Source organism: Barbatula barbatula (genome assembly GCF_947034865.1).
Source record: "Barbatula barbatula genome assembly, chromosome: 2".
NCBI lineage: Eukaryota > Metazoa > Chordata > Actinopteri > Cypriniformes > Nemacheilidae > Barbatula > Barbatula barbatula.
The window spans coordinates 5,393,504-5,408,605 of record NC_136767.1 but is presented as its reverse complement, the minus strand read 5'-3'; the positions used below and the strand labels follow the sequence as shown (position 1 = coordinate 5,408,605).

General features: G+C 39.5%; 1 protein-coding gene across 2 annotated transcripts; it reads left to right on the top strand.

Annotated features, from left to right (window-relative positions):
* Nucleotides 1-1,443: 1,443 nt before the first annotated feature.
* On the top strand, nucleotides 1,444-11,974 carry LOC306891236 (interleukin-6 receptor subunit beta). Of its 2 annotated transcripts, none has more exons than XM_079451323.1 (16): nucleotides 1,444-1,530; nucleotides 1,652-1,693; nucleotides 1,911-1,967; nucleotides 2,589-2,694; nucleotides 2,793-2,956; nucleotides 3,103-3,245; nucleotides 5,566-5,701; nucleotides 5,840-5,937; nucleotides 6,338-6,539; nucleotides 7,066-7,251; nucleotides 7,556-7,684; nucleotides 8,288-8,434; nucleotides 9,825-9,968; nucleotides 10,225-10,318; nucleotides 10,425-10,506; nucleotides 10,870-11,974. In XM_079451323.1, the coding sequence occupies exons 1-16, from the start codon at nucleotides 1,494-1,496 to the stop codon at nucleotides 11,413-11,415; spliced, it is 2,313 nt and encodes a 770-aa protein (XP_079307449.1). In that variant the 5' UTR covers nucleotides 1,444-1,493; the 3' UTR covers nucleotides 11,416-11,974. The 2 variants fall into 2 exon arrangements, with proteins under 2 accessions (XP_079307449.1, XP_079307450.1); XM_079451324.1 differs by having other exon boundaries at nucleotides 1,480-1,530; nucleotides 5,569-5,701.
* The last annotated feature ends 3,128 nt before the right edge of the window (nucleotides 11,975-15,102 follow it).

Sequence of the window (15,102 nt, the reverse complement as noted above, 5' to 3'; positions counted from 1 at the left end):
AGTGTATAACTAAACATCAATTCCGTTGAGGATTTTAGGCCACAAGTGACTGTAAGTTTAAAGACAGGCAGGGTGACATGTGAAATACAATAATAGGCATGTTAAATCTATTTTTAAATTGAAGAAGTGAAACTTATTTTTTTGCACTAGTTCTTGGCAAGTTTCAATTAATAAACTTCGAAGCACTACGGTGGCCGCACAGAACTAGATGTCATTCCGTTATTACTTCTTTGCCAACGGAGATAATGTATTTAGGGAACATGCTCCGTTTAGGGCTGCTGTAGAAACAACATGGTGAATTCCATGAGGGGGCCGCAGTGTATGCACATAGAAATAGGTCATTCCAAGGTAATACAAATATAACACTTCATTATGTAAGGTCTTCATACACCTCTGAAGACATAGTTATGTACAGTTTATTAAATAGCATTTCTGTCAATAGAGATTCCAAAAAACATCACACTGGACCATTAACTGAATTTGTCGTTAAAGTCCCTGTGAAACGAAAGTTGCTATCGCTTTTAATTTTAATTTGGATTTCCGAATGAAATTGAATTTTGGATGAGAAAATTGTTGGCGTGGCTTGTTTTTCACTGCAATTTGATTGGGGCATTTTGAAATGGAACTGGGAGCAGACTGACAGTTGAAGGGGAGGAGTTTACAGATGCTCCGCCCGATGCCTCATTCAGACCGCTATCGCTTGTCTCTTGCTACGAGGTCGTTAAGAAGGCGTTTATAGCTCTGGTTGTCCTAGAAACATTTATAAACAAAACCGTGCAGTAACAGATGCGAGATGGATGACGTGGGATCCGCTGCTGTACTCCTACTGGTAATCCTACTGGTAACTTTTAGTTGTTGTCGTGTGTTAGTGTAGTAGATATAATCTTTGGGTTTACAGATTAATAAATATGTTTAAATAATCAGCCACAGTCAGCTTGCTCTTGAGTATCAACGAACCGGCTTGCACCATTCCAATATGGCGTATAGCAGCCCTTAGAAAAGATGCTAATACGGCATCTAGTTATTTATAAATACAGTATGGGGGGGAAATGCATGTTCAGATTTTGATTAGAATTTAAAAAAGAGAATGACCCACACTGATAAGGTATTCACAATAAACAAGATTTTTTTTTATTTCACTGGGACTTTAAATCCATCCATGCTCCAATGTCCTTTATGCACTCGGGTGAGCTGTAGTCTATCCCCAAAATCTGAGTTAAACAATGGTAAAACCAAGTACTTAATCAAGGTTTTGCTTTACCGTCCATAGTTTAACCAGTGTATTTATAAATGTGGTTATACAAATGATACTTGGTCAATGGTATAGTTGCTGAAAACAAGAGAAACATATTAGGGCAATGTAGACGTACGAGAGCTAAAGTGACGCAAAACAGAACTTTCCTGAAAGGAGGGAATACCCCTCTCTGACTCTTCTGTCTGCTCGTGAGGCTCATGAGTTAATGTAGAGCAGCAGACGTTCAGAAGAGGCGACGATGCGCGAGCATTACGCTGCTTTGTTTTTTACTCTGGGTACCGTGTGTGTTAGATGTGCTTTTTACACCAGTGACTGCTACAGTAATCTGTGTTTTGTATTTTGTGTTGTTGTGTTGGTTTATTTCTTAAACTTAAAGTTGTTCATTTAATCTTTCAGGTTTGGTATCTCTCTGCACAGCGGTTCTTGAAGCGTCCCCAGGTCAGTACTAAATAACCCAAAACTAGTGCATCTGATGTACTATACTGTTTGTGTGTGTGTGAAAGAGCTTATGGCATTTATAGTCTTCAATAGAATTGTTATCTTTTGTCATTGACAAATATGTTATGTTGTTTTTTGGATGTTTTGTTATATTTCATTAAATTAGCTCATAGGTTTGTTAAATGCATGTATTGCTTTCTCATTTACTATTTTTCAGGATCCTGTGTCAGCAAAATAATGTTTCCATTGGTCCAAAACTGCACCTTCATAGAAGGTAGGACATTTCACAAGATGTTTGTGTTTTTCTCTCATATCAGTCGTCTTATGATTATTCCACTGTGGCTCTTTCAGCCTCTGAGCTGTTAGAATCTCAAATCTTGTTGTTTTTTATCTAGTTTTAGACAGATTTGATGTACATGGATGTTTTAAAAATGTTACTCAATTCTTCGTAGAAATATTCATATTGTTTATGGAGGTCGTACAGTAGTCACAAAGAGTCTTTCGAAATGGCACCTGTAAACAAACAACTCAAACGGACTCAAACTAGAAAGCAAGATGTCAGAGAAACTGGCATGGATAGATACTGATATGGTCATGAAGCAACTTGCATCTATAAAATAACCTTCTCAGAATGTTGGAGGGAGATCCTTTTTTAAATAACCCAACATAAGAGAATGTTTTGAGAACATATACTACGGTTACCAGAACGTTGCAAAATTATTTTTTTAATGACTTAAAAATAACTTAAACTGAATGTTCCCTGACAGTTATTTTTAGGTTATTTCTTGTTTTTGAATAAAAACTTGATTGATAGGGATTGAACTGTTCTCTAGAAAAAGTATTTTTAAGTGTTTTGAGATGCCATTTCTGATAAAATTTTTATCTCATGTCATAGGTGTCGATGATTTTAAATGCGTTATAAAAAAGAAATATCCTTATTACATCTGCGAGTGGAAACCTGAAGAAGATGTCTCAACTTCTTACAAAATCTGCATTAAACAGTGAGTGCACTTAAAGTCAAATTTAAAAGAGTTAGCCGGGAATGAGTGAGGAGTTGTGAAAAGACTGAATTTAACAATCCACACTATTTTCTGTGCAGGAGGTATTCCAAATGTGCAGAGGTACATCAGAAAAATAGGAATTCAGCCTCAGGTGATATCCGTGTAATAGAAACAACTGCTATGACAGCTTATATTATTGCAACACGGGAAGAGCAGAGGAGCTGTACATACAAATGCTTCAGTGGTATTCTATCACAGATGAGTACGATGACTAAGTTAATTGATAAATAATACACTTTAATATTAATAAACTGCTTCATATTTCACCTGTTGAGTTTTAACAGTAGAGTAATCAGTAATATACTGTAATTTTTTTAGTATATCTAAATCTTTTTTTGTTCAATTCAGCACTTTGTGGTCCTCCATCGGAAGTAACTTTCAAAAGAAGCTCTGGCCAAATGTCTGTTCAGGTGGACTGGGGAAATGTTAGCGAGTATATAAAGCAGTTCTTGATAAAGTACAGAGAGTTCAACTCAACAGGTTGGAAAGAGGTAAATATGAGTATCATGCAAACAAAAGGTATAACAACTGTAGCACGTTTTGCCCTTTCTGCGTCTGCTTCATTTACACTGTACAAAAATAGTAATATATAGCACTAAAAGTGTTTCTTGGCTCGTAATCATAGGGGAACACCTTTAGTGTGATATAGAACCATATTTTGGTGCTTCAGATGTTCTTCAGCGGTTCTTTGGGATGACTGAGGTGCTACATAGACGCACTGAAGAAACACGTAGGGGCTTAACAGGTTCTGTGCTATATAGCACCTTGGTCACCGCAAAGAACACCTGAACAACCACTGAAGCACCAAGATACTGTATATAGTAAGATATATAGCACCAACTTTTCGTGCTAAATAAAACAATAGTATATTGAATGTGGTTTGTTTGATGCAGCACAACGTCATAATTAAAAATGTTTATTAACAAAAAAGGTAGATGCCCTATAGTTTGAATACTGTAAGAGTGTGGGTTAGTCTATCAGATTCCAGTGAGGTCTGAGAGAACACCGTACACTGGGTGTGGTGTTGCTTTGTGGTGAAAGATCCGGGGCAATCTGTGGGTTTCCTAAAAGTAACAGAATATGCATACAAACAAAATATTTCTATTACCCAAACCAAAGTCTTTTAACCTTTAGAAAAAGGGAATAGGGCATACAGATGATGACTTTAAATGGAATGCCCCCTTGACCTTCAATATTGGTTTTTTTTGTGTCCTCTTTCATATGCATGTGTATCATTATATACATGTGTCCTCCGTAATTTACCTTGGCTATTGTTTGGCACATTCAAGATCTGGTGGAAATTTGTCCCACTATTTTAATTAAAGGCGGGGTGTCCGATTTCCCGAATTACACTTGTTTAGACAAAGTCTGGCCGAGTACCAAACAACCTTGTAGCCAATCAGCAGTATGGAGCACAGTGCACATGGCAGACATCAGTCGAGCCAAGCTCTGATGAAAGCAGAAGATGGGGTAGTGGTGTGTCATGATTCTGCCTCCTTTGGTCATGATTTTCTAGTCTAGTGGCAGGATCATGACAGCCCCACGTGTTTAATGTGGGGAGAAACATTGAATTGTTTGTTTTGGCATTCCATGCACTCTCTCTGGTTTCTTCATTGGCCCAGCCCCTCGTTTCCATTGTTATCTTCCCTTGTTAGTTCCCCTTTATAATATCCTTGTGTTTGCTGTCCTGTGCTTTTGCATTTTGCTTTGTATCCGTGCGATTTTTCCCTGAGACTACGATTCAGTGTATCCTGTCTTTGCCTTGTTTTTTATGCCTATTATTCTTTATCCTGTCCAAGACTTAGTTTAAATTAGTTATCCTGTCCTATATTTTGCACCCTCGTGAGAAGTCTCTTGTTTCTATTTTATATTCGTGCTCGTACTGTTTTTCTCCCCATCATGGGTTTTGTTATTAATATAGATTTAGTGTTTTCCCGTACAGCGTTCTACGCTGCGTTCCTGGCAGGCCCATCTATCGGCATCCGACAGAAGGACCCGGTGGTGAGGATTTTTGCTCTAGCGGGCATTCCGGCCGGCACTACTGCCAACTGTTTTCCCGTCATGCCCTCACCTCTGTTGGGTATTCCCCCAGGAACTGTCCCCCTTTGTTCGACCCCATCAAGCCTGCCCCTACCAAAAGCCCTGATAACCCTACCTGGACTTCTCATCCTCAAACTACCCTAACCAAGTAAACTTCCCCACCTGTAAACTCTGTGTTTCCCCCACCTCATCTCCTGTGTTTATTATTTTTATTGTGTAACCCCAACCTCTTTATTATTCTGTATATTCTGTATTATTCTCCATGTTTTGTTGGTTCATGTCTTTGTCCCAGTCAGTCCCATCTTGTCTGTCCCCTTGAGGAATGCCACGCTGTCGTTCCTTAAGGGGGTGTTCTGTCATGATTCTGACTCCTTTGGTCATGATTTTCTAGTCTAGTAGCAGGATCATGACAGCAACACCTGTTTAATGTGGGGAGAGCAATGGAATTGTTTGTTTGTTATTGTTGTTTTAATCATGCTCATCCTGTTTTGATTCCCATCGTGGGTTTTGTTTCTGTTATTAATAACGTTTTAGTGTCTTCCCGTACTGCTGCCTGCGCTTGGGTTCTTCCCGCCCCGTTTCGTGAGAGGGTGTGTTTGTTTTGGTGATTTGAACATTAACAACGGCTAAGAGAAATCGGACACCCCACCTTTAAGAGCAAATCTTTTTGGATAATTTCATAATTTGACTACCTGTGGAATGATACAAAGTTTAACTTTTGACAGTCAATAGAATTACAGTGGACTAACTTTGTTCTGTTTTCTTCTGTAGCAGTTATCTATAAATAACAGAGAATGTGCTATATGGAATTTGACATCTTCGCTGTACTATGAGATGCAAGTACAGTGTTCTGCCAATGAAGAGTGCTACCAGTGTCCTTTTGGTGAGCTCATCACAATCCCATGCGGTGAGTAAAAGATGAATTAAAAGTGAATTAAAAGATAAAATACAGAAAATCCCATCCCAGCTGTTGTTATATAGATCAATGCAACACAAATGACCTTGAATGTTTCATTAAACTGTGTTTACAAAATGCATTTCTCAGAACTTACAGAAACACCATCTGTCCGGCATGAGATTCAAGACCTTGTTCAAAATCCTCTCGTATCAGCAGCACAGAGAAAAGTGATTTTGGAGTGGAAGGTACTGGCATATTCCAGGGCCATTTTTCATTTTATAATCAATAACTGTTTGTTAATCACAAAATCCCAATTGTATGAGTGAAGCATTTATATTGAAATTGTATACATGTTTTTTAGCGATAAAGTTACTTTAATCATAATTCCAATTCATCCAATAGGATGTTATTTGATTATTAATTTGATAACATATGAGGTTTACCATTTTTAACTTGAACAAACTAAAGCTGCGAGAATAAAGACTGAATGTATAATTGTGCAATTAGTTGATTGCGGTGCTGGGAGGTAATGAACTAAAAGTAGGCCTACTGTGACAGAAACAACTACTACTTGTCAGTGGGTGTTGGTGTGTAGTATGACTGACAGTGTGTGAAGATCAGGAATTCTCTCGTTTATTCCTTCAGCACACAAACAGTGAGGCTGTAACTTCCTACAATGTGACAGTGAAAAAAGTAACTGGAGAGTACAGCAACTTTACAACCAAAGATTCATCCCTCACCCTTTTCCTATCTTACTCCGCATACAACATCAGGGTCAAGGGTCTCAACAGCGCTGGATCGTCCCCTGCTGCCACTATAACCATAGGGAACATGGGTGTTTGGAAAGGTATGGTTACATAGTCCCATACTATGAGTATCAAGCCACCGTAAAAAGCTGTTTTACTGTTATTCTATAGGATTTTCACATTAAAATGCTGTAAAAAAACAAAAATAGAATGCAAATGTACAGGTTGGGTGTAAGGTAACATGAGACAAATATGTAGTTTTACTGTAAACAGGCGATATTATTAAATGATATAACCATATTTTTACACATTTAAGTTACTGCAGTTTTGCAAATGTATGCATAAGGAATTCAGTAAAGGCAGCGAGAACATTACTGTGGGGTCAGCTGTGGCCTGATTGTTAGAGTTGGGCTTGTGATCAGAAGGTTGCCGGTTCTAATCTCAGTGTCAGCAGGTCATGACTGAAGTGCCCTTGAGCAAGGAACCTTACCCCTGATTGCTCTGCAGTAATGTGCCACTGTAAAAAAAACGACTTGTAAGTCGCTTTGGATAAAAGCGTCTGCCAAATGAATAAATGTAAATGTACTGTATCTGTAAGGTAAAGCTGCAGCGTTTCTTTGTTTTCAGATCGGTTTAGGCCACTCAATGTCAGCATAACCAGTAACAACAGCTTCAGTCTGTGGTGGAGCAGCTCTATTTCAAGAGTGTGTTTCTCTGTGGAGTGGTGGGCAAGCGGACAGACACCAGATTTCCGATCATTTTATGCGGACACACAGAAGACACGCAAAGACATAACGAAGATAACTGAGAGCAGTAATGTTCCTGTTATTTTTTCAAGTAGCACTATTTTATGTTTTGCTTGGCCATCTGCCCATATATTAACTGTAGCTACATCTACTGTAGTTACCTATTGTATTTATAGAATTAAAGAAACAGTTCACCTAAAGATGTGTGCTTCCTCGTTTGGTTTCAGCCTTTTTTAATGATACACAAACACGTTTTGGGTGAGTAAAAAGGCGATAAAGCAAGTACTTGCTTTGGGTGAACTATTCCTTTAAGAATCCCACCTGCTTTCCATTATAATATTATAATATGTTGGTCTTTCTTTGTGCTGAAGCTTTTCAGCCCTATACGAGATACCACTTCATCCTGCATACCAGACCATACAACGATACCTGCAACATGAAGAATGTCAATGACAGTGAATTGACCTATGGGACATCGCAAGCGTACCTCACTGAAGGAAGTCAGTGCAAACATTCATTTAACTCAAATGACTAATTTGTGAATTTCTTTGCTTGTCCAGTTTGGTTTGCTGCTGGTCAAACTGGACATGTACTTTTCGCATTAAAATACACAAACTACTAGCATGGTGTTATATTTACAATTGTACAATTTGTAAGAGACGAATGTCTCTTCTTATTAGGTAAGGAAGCACACATTTTAATGATGTGGTGTCCCCATCACCAGTTAGCAAAAAAGCCTGATTTGTCTCTTGATACTCTGTAGTACTACATCGCCATTTCTCATAAAGATACACCAGAAAGTGTAAAAAGAACATAGAAAACCCATATGTTGTCATGTACTCTGAATTTATTGGATTCATCCTTCAATAAGGTATTTTGTATATTGTCTATGTATTATGTAATCTCTGTCCGTCTTCTTTTGATTTACAGTCTTTTTTGTCCATTGCGCAAGCTGTTTCTTGTTTGCTCCTGCCTAATAAGTAGCGATCGGCTTGACATTGACTAGTTTCAAGAATAGCTGTAAACGGCACAAATGAACAAAGACGTACATTTGTCTCACATAATATTAAGCTTAAAGAAGGACTACTGTATTTGTGTTCCAGGTCCTATCAGTGCTCCTGGAAATGTGAACATTCTGAACATTACCCAGCATACGTCAGTGGTCACGTGGAGCCCTCTGTCTGAGGAGGACTTGCGTGGATTTCTGCTAGGCTACAAAATCTACTACACAGAGGACAACACTGAAGCATGTAAGTGTAAATTCTGGTATGCTACTGCCATTTAATGTACATTTCTGTGTGTCTGTTTGACAAGCTACGTGCTTAGTTGGAGCCTCCTGTAAACATGGTTAGACATGTAGGTTACACATAATCAGGACATATAAAGCGATCTATATTTATAAGATTCCGGTCGGATTCAGTATCGATGGCACAGCATTGCTTTTTAATCTCAGTCTCTCTGCAAATCCAGCAATTGACATGTGCCTTGTTTACAAAGCAATACGGTGAAATGTTTTTCCCACATGAGCTGGAATGTCTTTAGAATCAGGCGCTGCACAATATGTTGCATGTTTGTTGCTTGGTCGCTCTAAATAACATAACAGTAAAAGAAGTCCTCACTTTGGCACATATGACAAGGGGCTAGCTGCTGTAAAAATAAGTGTAAAAATAAGCACAAAAAAAACGAGACAAAAATATACCTTACAATGCCAATGGTCATATATTTTATGAGACCAAAAAATCTCAAAATCTGCAACTGACCATTTATTAAGACCCAAGTGCTGAGGCTTTTTGATCTAAGACTTAACAACAAGCATTAAAGTGCTTAATAGTGACGAACATGGCAACACAGCAAAAGAGTCTTTAGCCGAAAAATATGTCGCTACGGTTACCAGTTTGTCAATCATAGAGGTGTTGTCGTTGGTTCTGTGGAGACGAAGTTCAACCTATCAATGACTTTGCTGGGGCTGGTGTTGTCAATAACAGTTGTTATTTCAGTAACAAGGACGACTTCAGTTCTGAAACTTAAAGGATGTTCGTTTGAATACAATGAGCTTTTATATAACAAAAGCTCAGGTTAAAATTGGTTTCTTAATTCATAGTAAGTGTTTATTTGTGTATTACTATCGTTGTCATTTTTAAATAATGATGTCAAATTTCAGAAAAATTGCAAAGCGACACCCACATAGTGCTAGGCAATTGTCATGTTACGTTTGAATCATAACGTGTTCTATTGTATTTTGATCACATTGCGTCATTCACATCTGTGACAGGGTCTAGTACATGGAGATGCTATGTTGGTCACAATATCCTGTAAACAAATCTAGACCACCTGTGGGTAGAAGCGGTGATTGTTATTGATCTAGCACTAACATCATGCTAACAAGATTTAAATGTGAAGGTACACGAATATGAAAAGCCAATGTTTGAGTCACCCAGTGTTGATGTGCAAGCTGAGTAGTTTACAGATCTCAAGACTAGTGCTTCATGACTAAACTAGATCATGTAGTATTTTGAGGAAGCATGAATTAACAATAAGAAGCATGATTGTTCTTCAATTAAAATGGATCTCTACATAACAGAGTGCTTTAAAAATGTGGTTCATATTGTCTTGATAACACAAACTCTTACTTTTTGGCAGTCTACATAGTGGATCCCAGTCAAAACAGCTATGAGCTGCAGAATCTGAAGATCAACAGTGCATACAGTGTACAACTGGCTGCGTTTACTGCGGCTGGGGAAGGCGAACGCAGCGATCCCAAGCCATTTGTCACAAACCCACTGGGTAATAAACCCTTGTATCTTTGCCATGATTTTTCTTCTGCCATAAATCATTATTATAAGTCGCTCCTTATGTTTCTCGCTGGGTTTTGCAAATATCTCACCAATTAAAAGCTTGTCAAATTTGACAGTACAGCGAATTTGGACATACAAGGCTTCGGAAGGACAGCGACTCTATTTGTTTGAAATTGTCTTTGTTTAAGAGAGTAAAGTCTTAAATAGTTAAACATCTATTGACTGCATTTGTTTAATTGATACAGGATCCACAGCCTTGAACAGCATTATAGCCGGAGTCATTGCGGGAATAATCATCTTTTTACTAGCTTTTCACCTCAGCTGTCGAATTATGCAAAGGTAGACACATATGCACTCCTCTGATCTATAAGGACACTTACTAACCAAGCAATCTGTGCATATTTTCCACTAAATGTGCACAATGTATGTTATTTATTGTTTTCAGAGCCAAAAAGCTAATTTGGCCGAGTATACCAAACCCTGGGAACAGCAATGCAGTACAGAGAATCGAAATTGGCCATGAATTGGTATGCATAATAGAAATTTAAATTCTTTATAGTGATGCCATAGAATGACAATTATTGGTTTAAAATCAAAGGTTCTTAAATGTATTCTTTACAATTTTATAATATGAAGTTAAAGGTTCTTAATGAAACCATAAAGCAAAAGTTATTCTTGAATAGCATCCTTAGCACATTGTTCTATTGTACAATCTCCAAAAATACACAGTAATACATTGGTATGTTTTGGCCAAATAGAGATTCTTCGCAACAACCTCATGCTGGTATTGAATGGTGAAATAAAAGCAAGTTAGTCGATGTTAATTGGTTTTGTTTGTCAGTTAAAGCAAGGGTAACCTTTGGCCACCTTTTATTGTTTATCACCAACAGGATATCCTTGAGCCTCTCAAGAGACAGAAGATGGAGGAAAGTGAGGCGTGTGACTCGAGCATAGTGTGTGTTGTGGAGAGCAGGAAGGAGTCATCTCCTTTCAGCCTTTCTCCGACCCCTGAGGTCTTCCTCAGTGAAAATGAATGCAGCACATCCACTTTGGAGGAGACCACAGACAGCTCAACATTTGCACCCAATGAGGAGTCTGCTGAAACTGAAAACTCTGCTTTGAGTGCTTCAATGGACAATGAGAACAAAGACTCTGGAGATCTTTTTAAATCTCAAACTAACTTCAGTGTAATAGCTCCTGCCAATCCCGCTGTGGTTTTCATGAGTGATTACACCACCATGGAGTTTTTCCAGCAGGTTGCTATGACTGGGATTCAGGGTCCATCCATGCAAACAGGGAAACCAGGACTTGTTTCCGTACATCCAGGACAGGATTACGTGCGTCAGTCGTGTTTTCCAGGAAATGAACAGCCTATTGTCTCCTCGGGAGCTATTTATGTTACAGATGTCGTACACACAAATTTCACTGTTCTGTGAGGGGTTATAACATTTGCTTGATTCCCTTACATTTTGGCATGTGAATGTCAGTTAGTAGAAATTTGTCTCTGTTGACTGGAGAATGGTCTTTTGCACCAGAACATCACTTTCAACAATGGTTTTATGTTTCCTGGAAGCCATGATAATCTATACAGGTGTAAATGAACTCCAGCACATGTTGGATTTGCCAGCCAGGAAAGACAGGATTTCCTGAATGTTTGAGTTGCGGGCAATTTCTGAAGTGTTAAAGAAGAAGCGATGAAACACACAACAGCACTGGGCGCAGGGCTCGAGACAACAAAATCTATTAAGGAATGTGGAATAGTATCAAGTGTGTTTACATTTGTCCACAAATATAATAAACTGTCTATACTGTATATTTAAATGCAGTTGATAGCAGATTTTGGTTCTTAAAAAGAGGCAGAGAAGCTTTGTTATTGATTGATACTAAGACGACTGTTTAAACTCTGAATAAACCAGACCAAATTTGTACTCTGAATTTTAGTGTGTAATGACGAAATTTTGTTCACAACACAATATAAAGATAACTTAACCAGAGAATTTGCATGTCGTTTGTTCTTGTTTTAAACAGATCTAAAATGATACAGTGGTGTCTCATGCGGCGTATATACTACTGTGTTTTCCTTTAAAAACGCATTAGTTCGAAAACTCTGGGGTTGCGTTTCTGTGTAAACGGACGAAAAAGGAGGCTCTTGAATACGCTTACTGATTGCGTCGTCTGTATCATTGCGTTTTCTTCCCTTTTTTCGTTAAGCCTCAGTCATATGAGCTACCTGAAGGCGACAATGACCAACCTCGCAAGGAATGTGTAAACAACAGGCTTGCAGCACAGCTTGAAGTTAAACGTACACGAATCGTCAGGGTGACATTAAAGCAACGCTAGAGAGAGTCGAGAGCCGTATGCTTTTAAATAGCTCATTCAGTACTGTGATCTCACTGTCCAACAGTAAACAACTGTCATCAACAACCAACTTATGTATGCCCATACAACTGTTTACATTTACTGTATGTGCACATGCCCAGCGTGTCTGAATGGTCATGTGACATGGAAACGGCAGTATAAATGTTGAGTTATGCATAGAACTACTGTTCCCAGAAGGAGGGAAACGAGGTACAACACATGACTATGGGATATTGCCCTCTTGTGCCACCTATTGAAAACACCTATATTCACACCTGAAAAGGCAAATGACGCATGACGACGTGGCCAGGGATTGCCTGCCCACAGCTTAGAAATGCAGTCGCATGAGTCATTCCCTTTGTTCAGTGCAGCTTTTCGCCGAGCTTTCGACTGTGCGGGGAGTCATGTGTTTTACCTCGTTTCTCTCCTTCTGTGAACAGTAGTTATATGCAAAAATCAATGTTCCCATTCAGTCGGTTCACTCGGTACAACACATGACTATGGGACATGTATTCACGCCCCGCCAAGTCGTTGAACTAAAGTAAGGTATATCTCACGGAAGTGACGGCCCTTGGCCTGAAAACCGGTAAGTACAGATCGAGCCACTGTCGCCGCAGTGACATCCAGTTGGTTAAACCACACGAACGTGTGCAGTGATGCCCAACTGGTATCGCCCATGCGTTTCGTTGATGCCTGCATCTGCTGGCACAGAGCTCCAAATCCATGTAGTGCCGCATCTGTTTACCCAGCTGAAACCGAGCCAGGCAGCTGAGAAAAACCTTGACCCTTCGTACCTGTGTTCTGTCCGTAATATAATCTACACCAAGATATGAGATCTGCTGCTTTTGGACCAGGGAACTCTTTTCAAGAATCATTTGAAACCCCAGAGCCCTTGTCGTGGAAAGTTGTTCTTGTAGTTTCAAAAAATTGCTCTGACAAAGAGGGTCGAGGTGTCAAAAAGGTAACTTTTTTTGCACAGGCCAAACAAAGTGAGATCTTCCCAAAGCATCTGAAAATACAGTGTTCTTCAGCCCATATTTATAGTGAAACTGATGCAACTGATGTCTTCCGTTACACCAATCAGGTAAATTCCCGTTATCTCTTATTTTTAATAACCAATAACGCTGCTTCTGCCACCAAAAGATCCCAGGCAACAGGATACGCATTTAATCGTGGTTGTCGTCAACCAATAAAGAATGAGGATTTCACAAATATCTCATGTGCCCTTATTTGGACACTTTTCCGGGGACTTCCGACTAAACATGATTTATCATTGGCTTTATTAAAAATGAGCTCATGTTTGAGCAGCCTAGTGAACTCATGTTTAGCTGGCGTCCTTGGCTGGATTCGCTAAGGCTTTATTAAATTAAATGTGTCTACAAAAGTGTGTGTGATGTACGTGCAGGTGTTCAAGTATTCAAACAGTGTTTAAAAGTATTTTTTTGTAAATGATCATTAAACAGGTATACTGATTGTAACATTAAGTCATTAAATCATCTTTATAAGTCATTCGCTCACAATCATCTTAGAACAAATGTGGTTTCCTATTATATTATACTAATACTCCCACATATTCTGATGTCCCTATGAATACTTCTTAATACTAAAACAGGTAGATTATAACTCTGGTATAATACTGCACTTTGCATATGAAATACTGCACTTTGCATGTGAAAGCATCATCAAATCATCTCAAAACAACCCAGAAATTACACAATACCCTCAAATGATTAACAAGTGTCTTTAACACTGCTTGCTCTCTGTTGTCTGAGTCCAGGAGCATGTCATCCAAAAAGGTGAACACTCTTGCCCTGACGCCGCAACGGTACAAGCGCTGCCTCCACGCATTTTGTAAAATTGCATGGTGCTAGGGTCAGTCCAAACGGTGGGACTTGAAATTCGTACGCGGTCTCCTTGAAGGAAAACCTCAGACATTTTCTGTGCCACGATTGAATTGTGATGTGGAAGTATGCTATTTGTCTCAGGTCTAGAATAGACTGTACTCCCCCGCTCTTTTTCCGGAGTAGCAAGTAACAGCTGTAAAACCCCTCTTCCATGTGGAACCACTTGAAATGCTCCATTCCCGAGGAGAGCACGGATTTCCCCCAGAGCGCAGTGGAATCCTTTTTTGCGACTAATGTTATTACACCGCCGAAGCGGGGCGCAAAATCAACTGTAGATCCCCGTCATTGCTCTGGGAACCTCTGCATCCATCTGCCAACAATGCTGAGTATGAGACATCACTGCACCTTTCTCCTCCGTCGTCATGTGTCCTGACTGCGAGGTTAGTATTTAAAAAAATCTGTTTCTGGTGATAAAGCAACACATTGTATGCTGAACACAAAACAAATAAACAAAGCTAAACCCTCCCTTTTTCAGGGTCTTTTCTGCGCCAAGAGAGGAACACGGCTGCATCGAGATCGATATTCCTCTCTCACCTGCTGGTCAGACACAACTTCCCCTTCATTGCTGCAGCGGGGATCCCGCTATTCAGTGGGGGCGAGCCCCGTCTTCCAGGTCCTGCATGCTGTCTGGGCTGTGCACTCGTTCTGTGCATTCCCCAAGCATCGGGTCTTGGTGCTGTTACTGGAGCCGGTCTTTTGGCTGGTAGACTGTCGATATGGCCTCGCTCATCTCTCCCAGGCAGATTGCTTGATATGTCTGTAGAAAGAACATAGAGCTCAGAGCTCCGGCCATACATGCTTGCTCGCAGTAAACCCTGCCCAGTTACTTAAAAGCGAAGTGCCAAGGGCCCGTTGGAAGTG

What these genes read in the sequence shown, in the direction of transcription:
- LOC306891236 (XM_079451323.1), top strand. Translation starts at nt 1,494, where the DNA reads ATGCGCGAGCATTACGCTGCTTTGTTTTTTACTCTGG. An exon ending in TGCTTTGTTTTTTACTCTGG is followed by an intron (nt 1,531 to 1,651) that starts GTACCGTGTGTG and finishes TTAATCTTTCAG; the next exon opens with GTTTGGTATCTCTCTGCACA. An exon ending in TCGAAATTGGCCATGAATTG is followed by an intron (nt 10,507 to 10,869) that starts GTATGCATAATA and finishes TATCACCAACAG; the next exon opens with GATATCCTTGAGCCTCTCAA.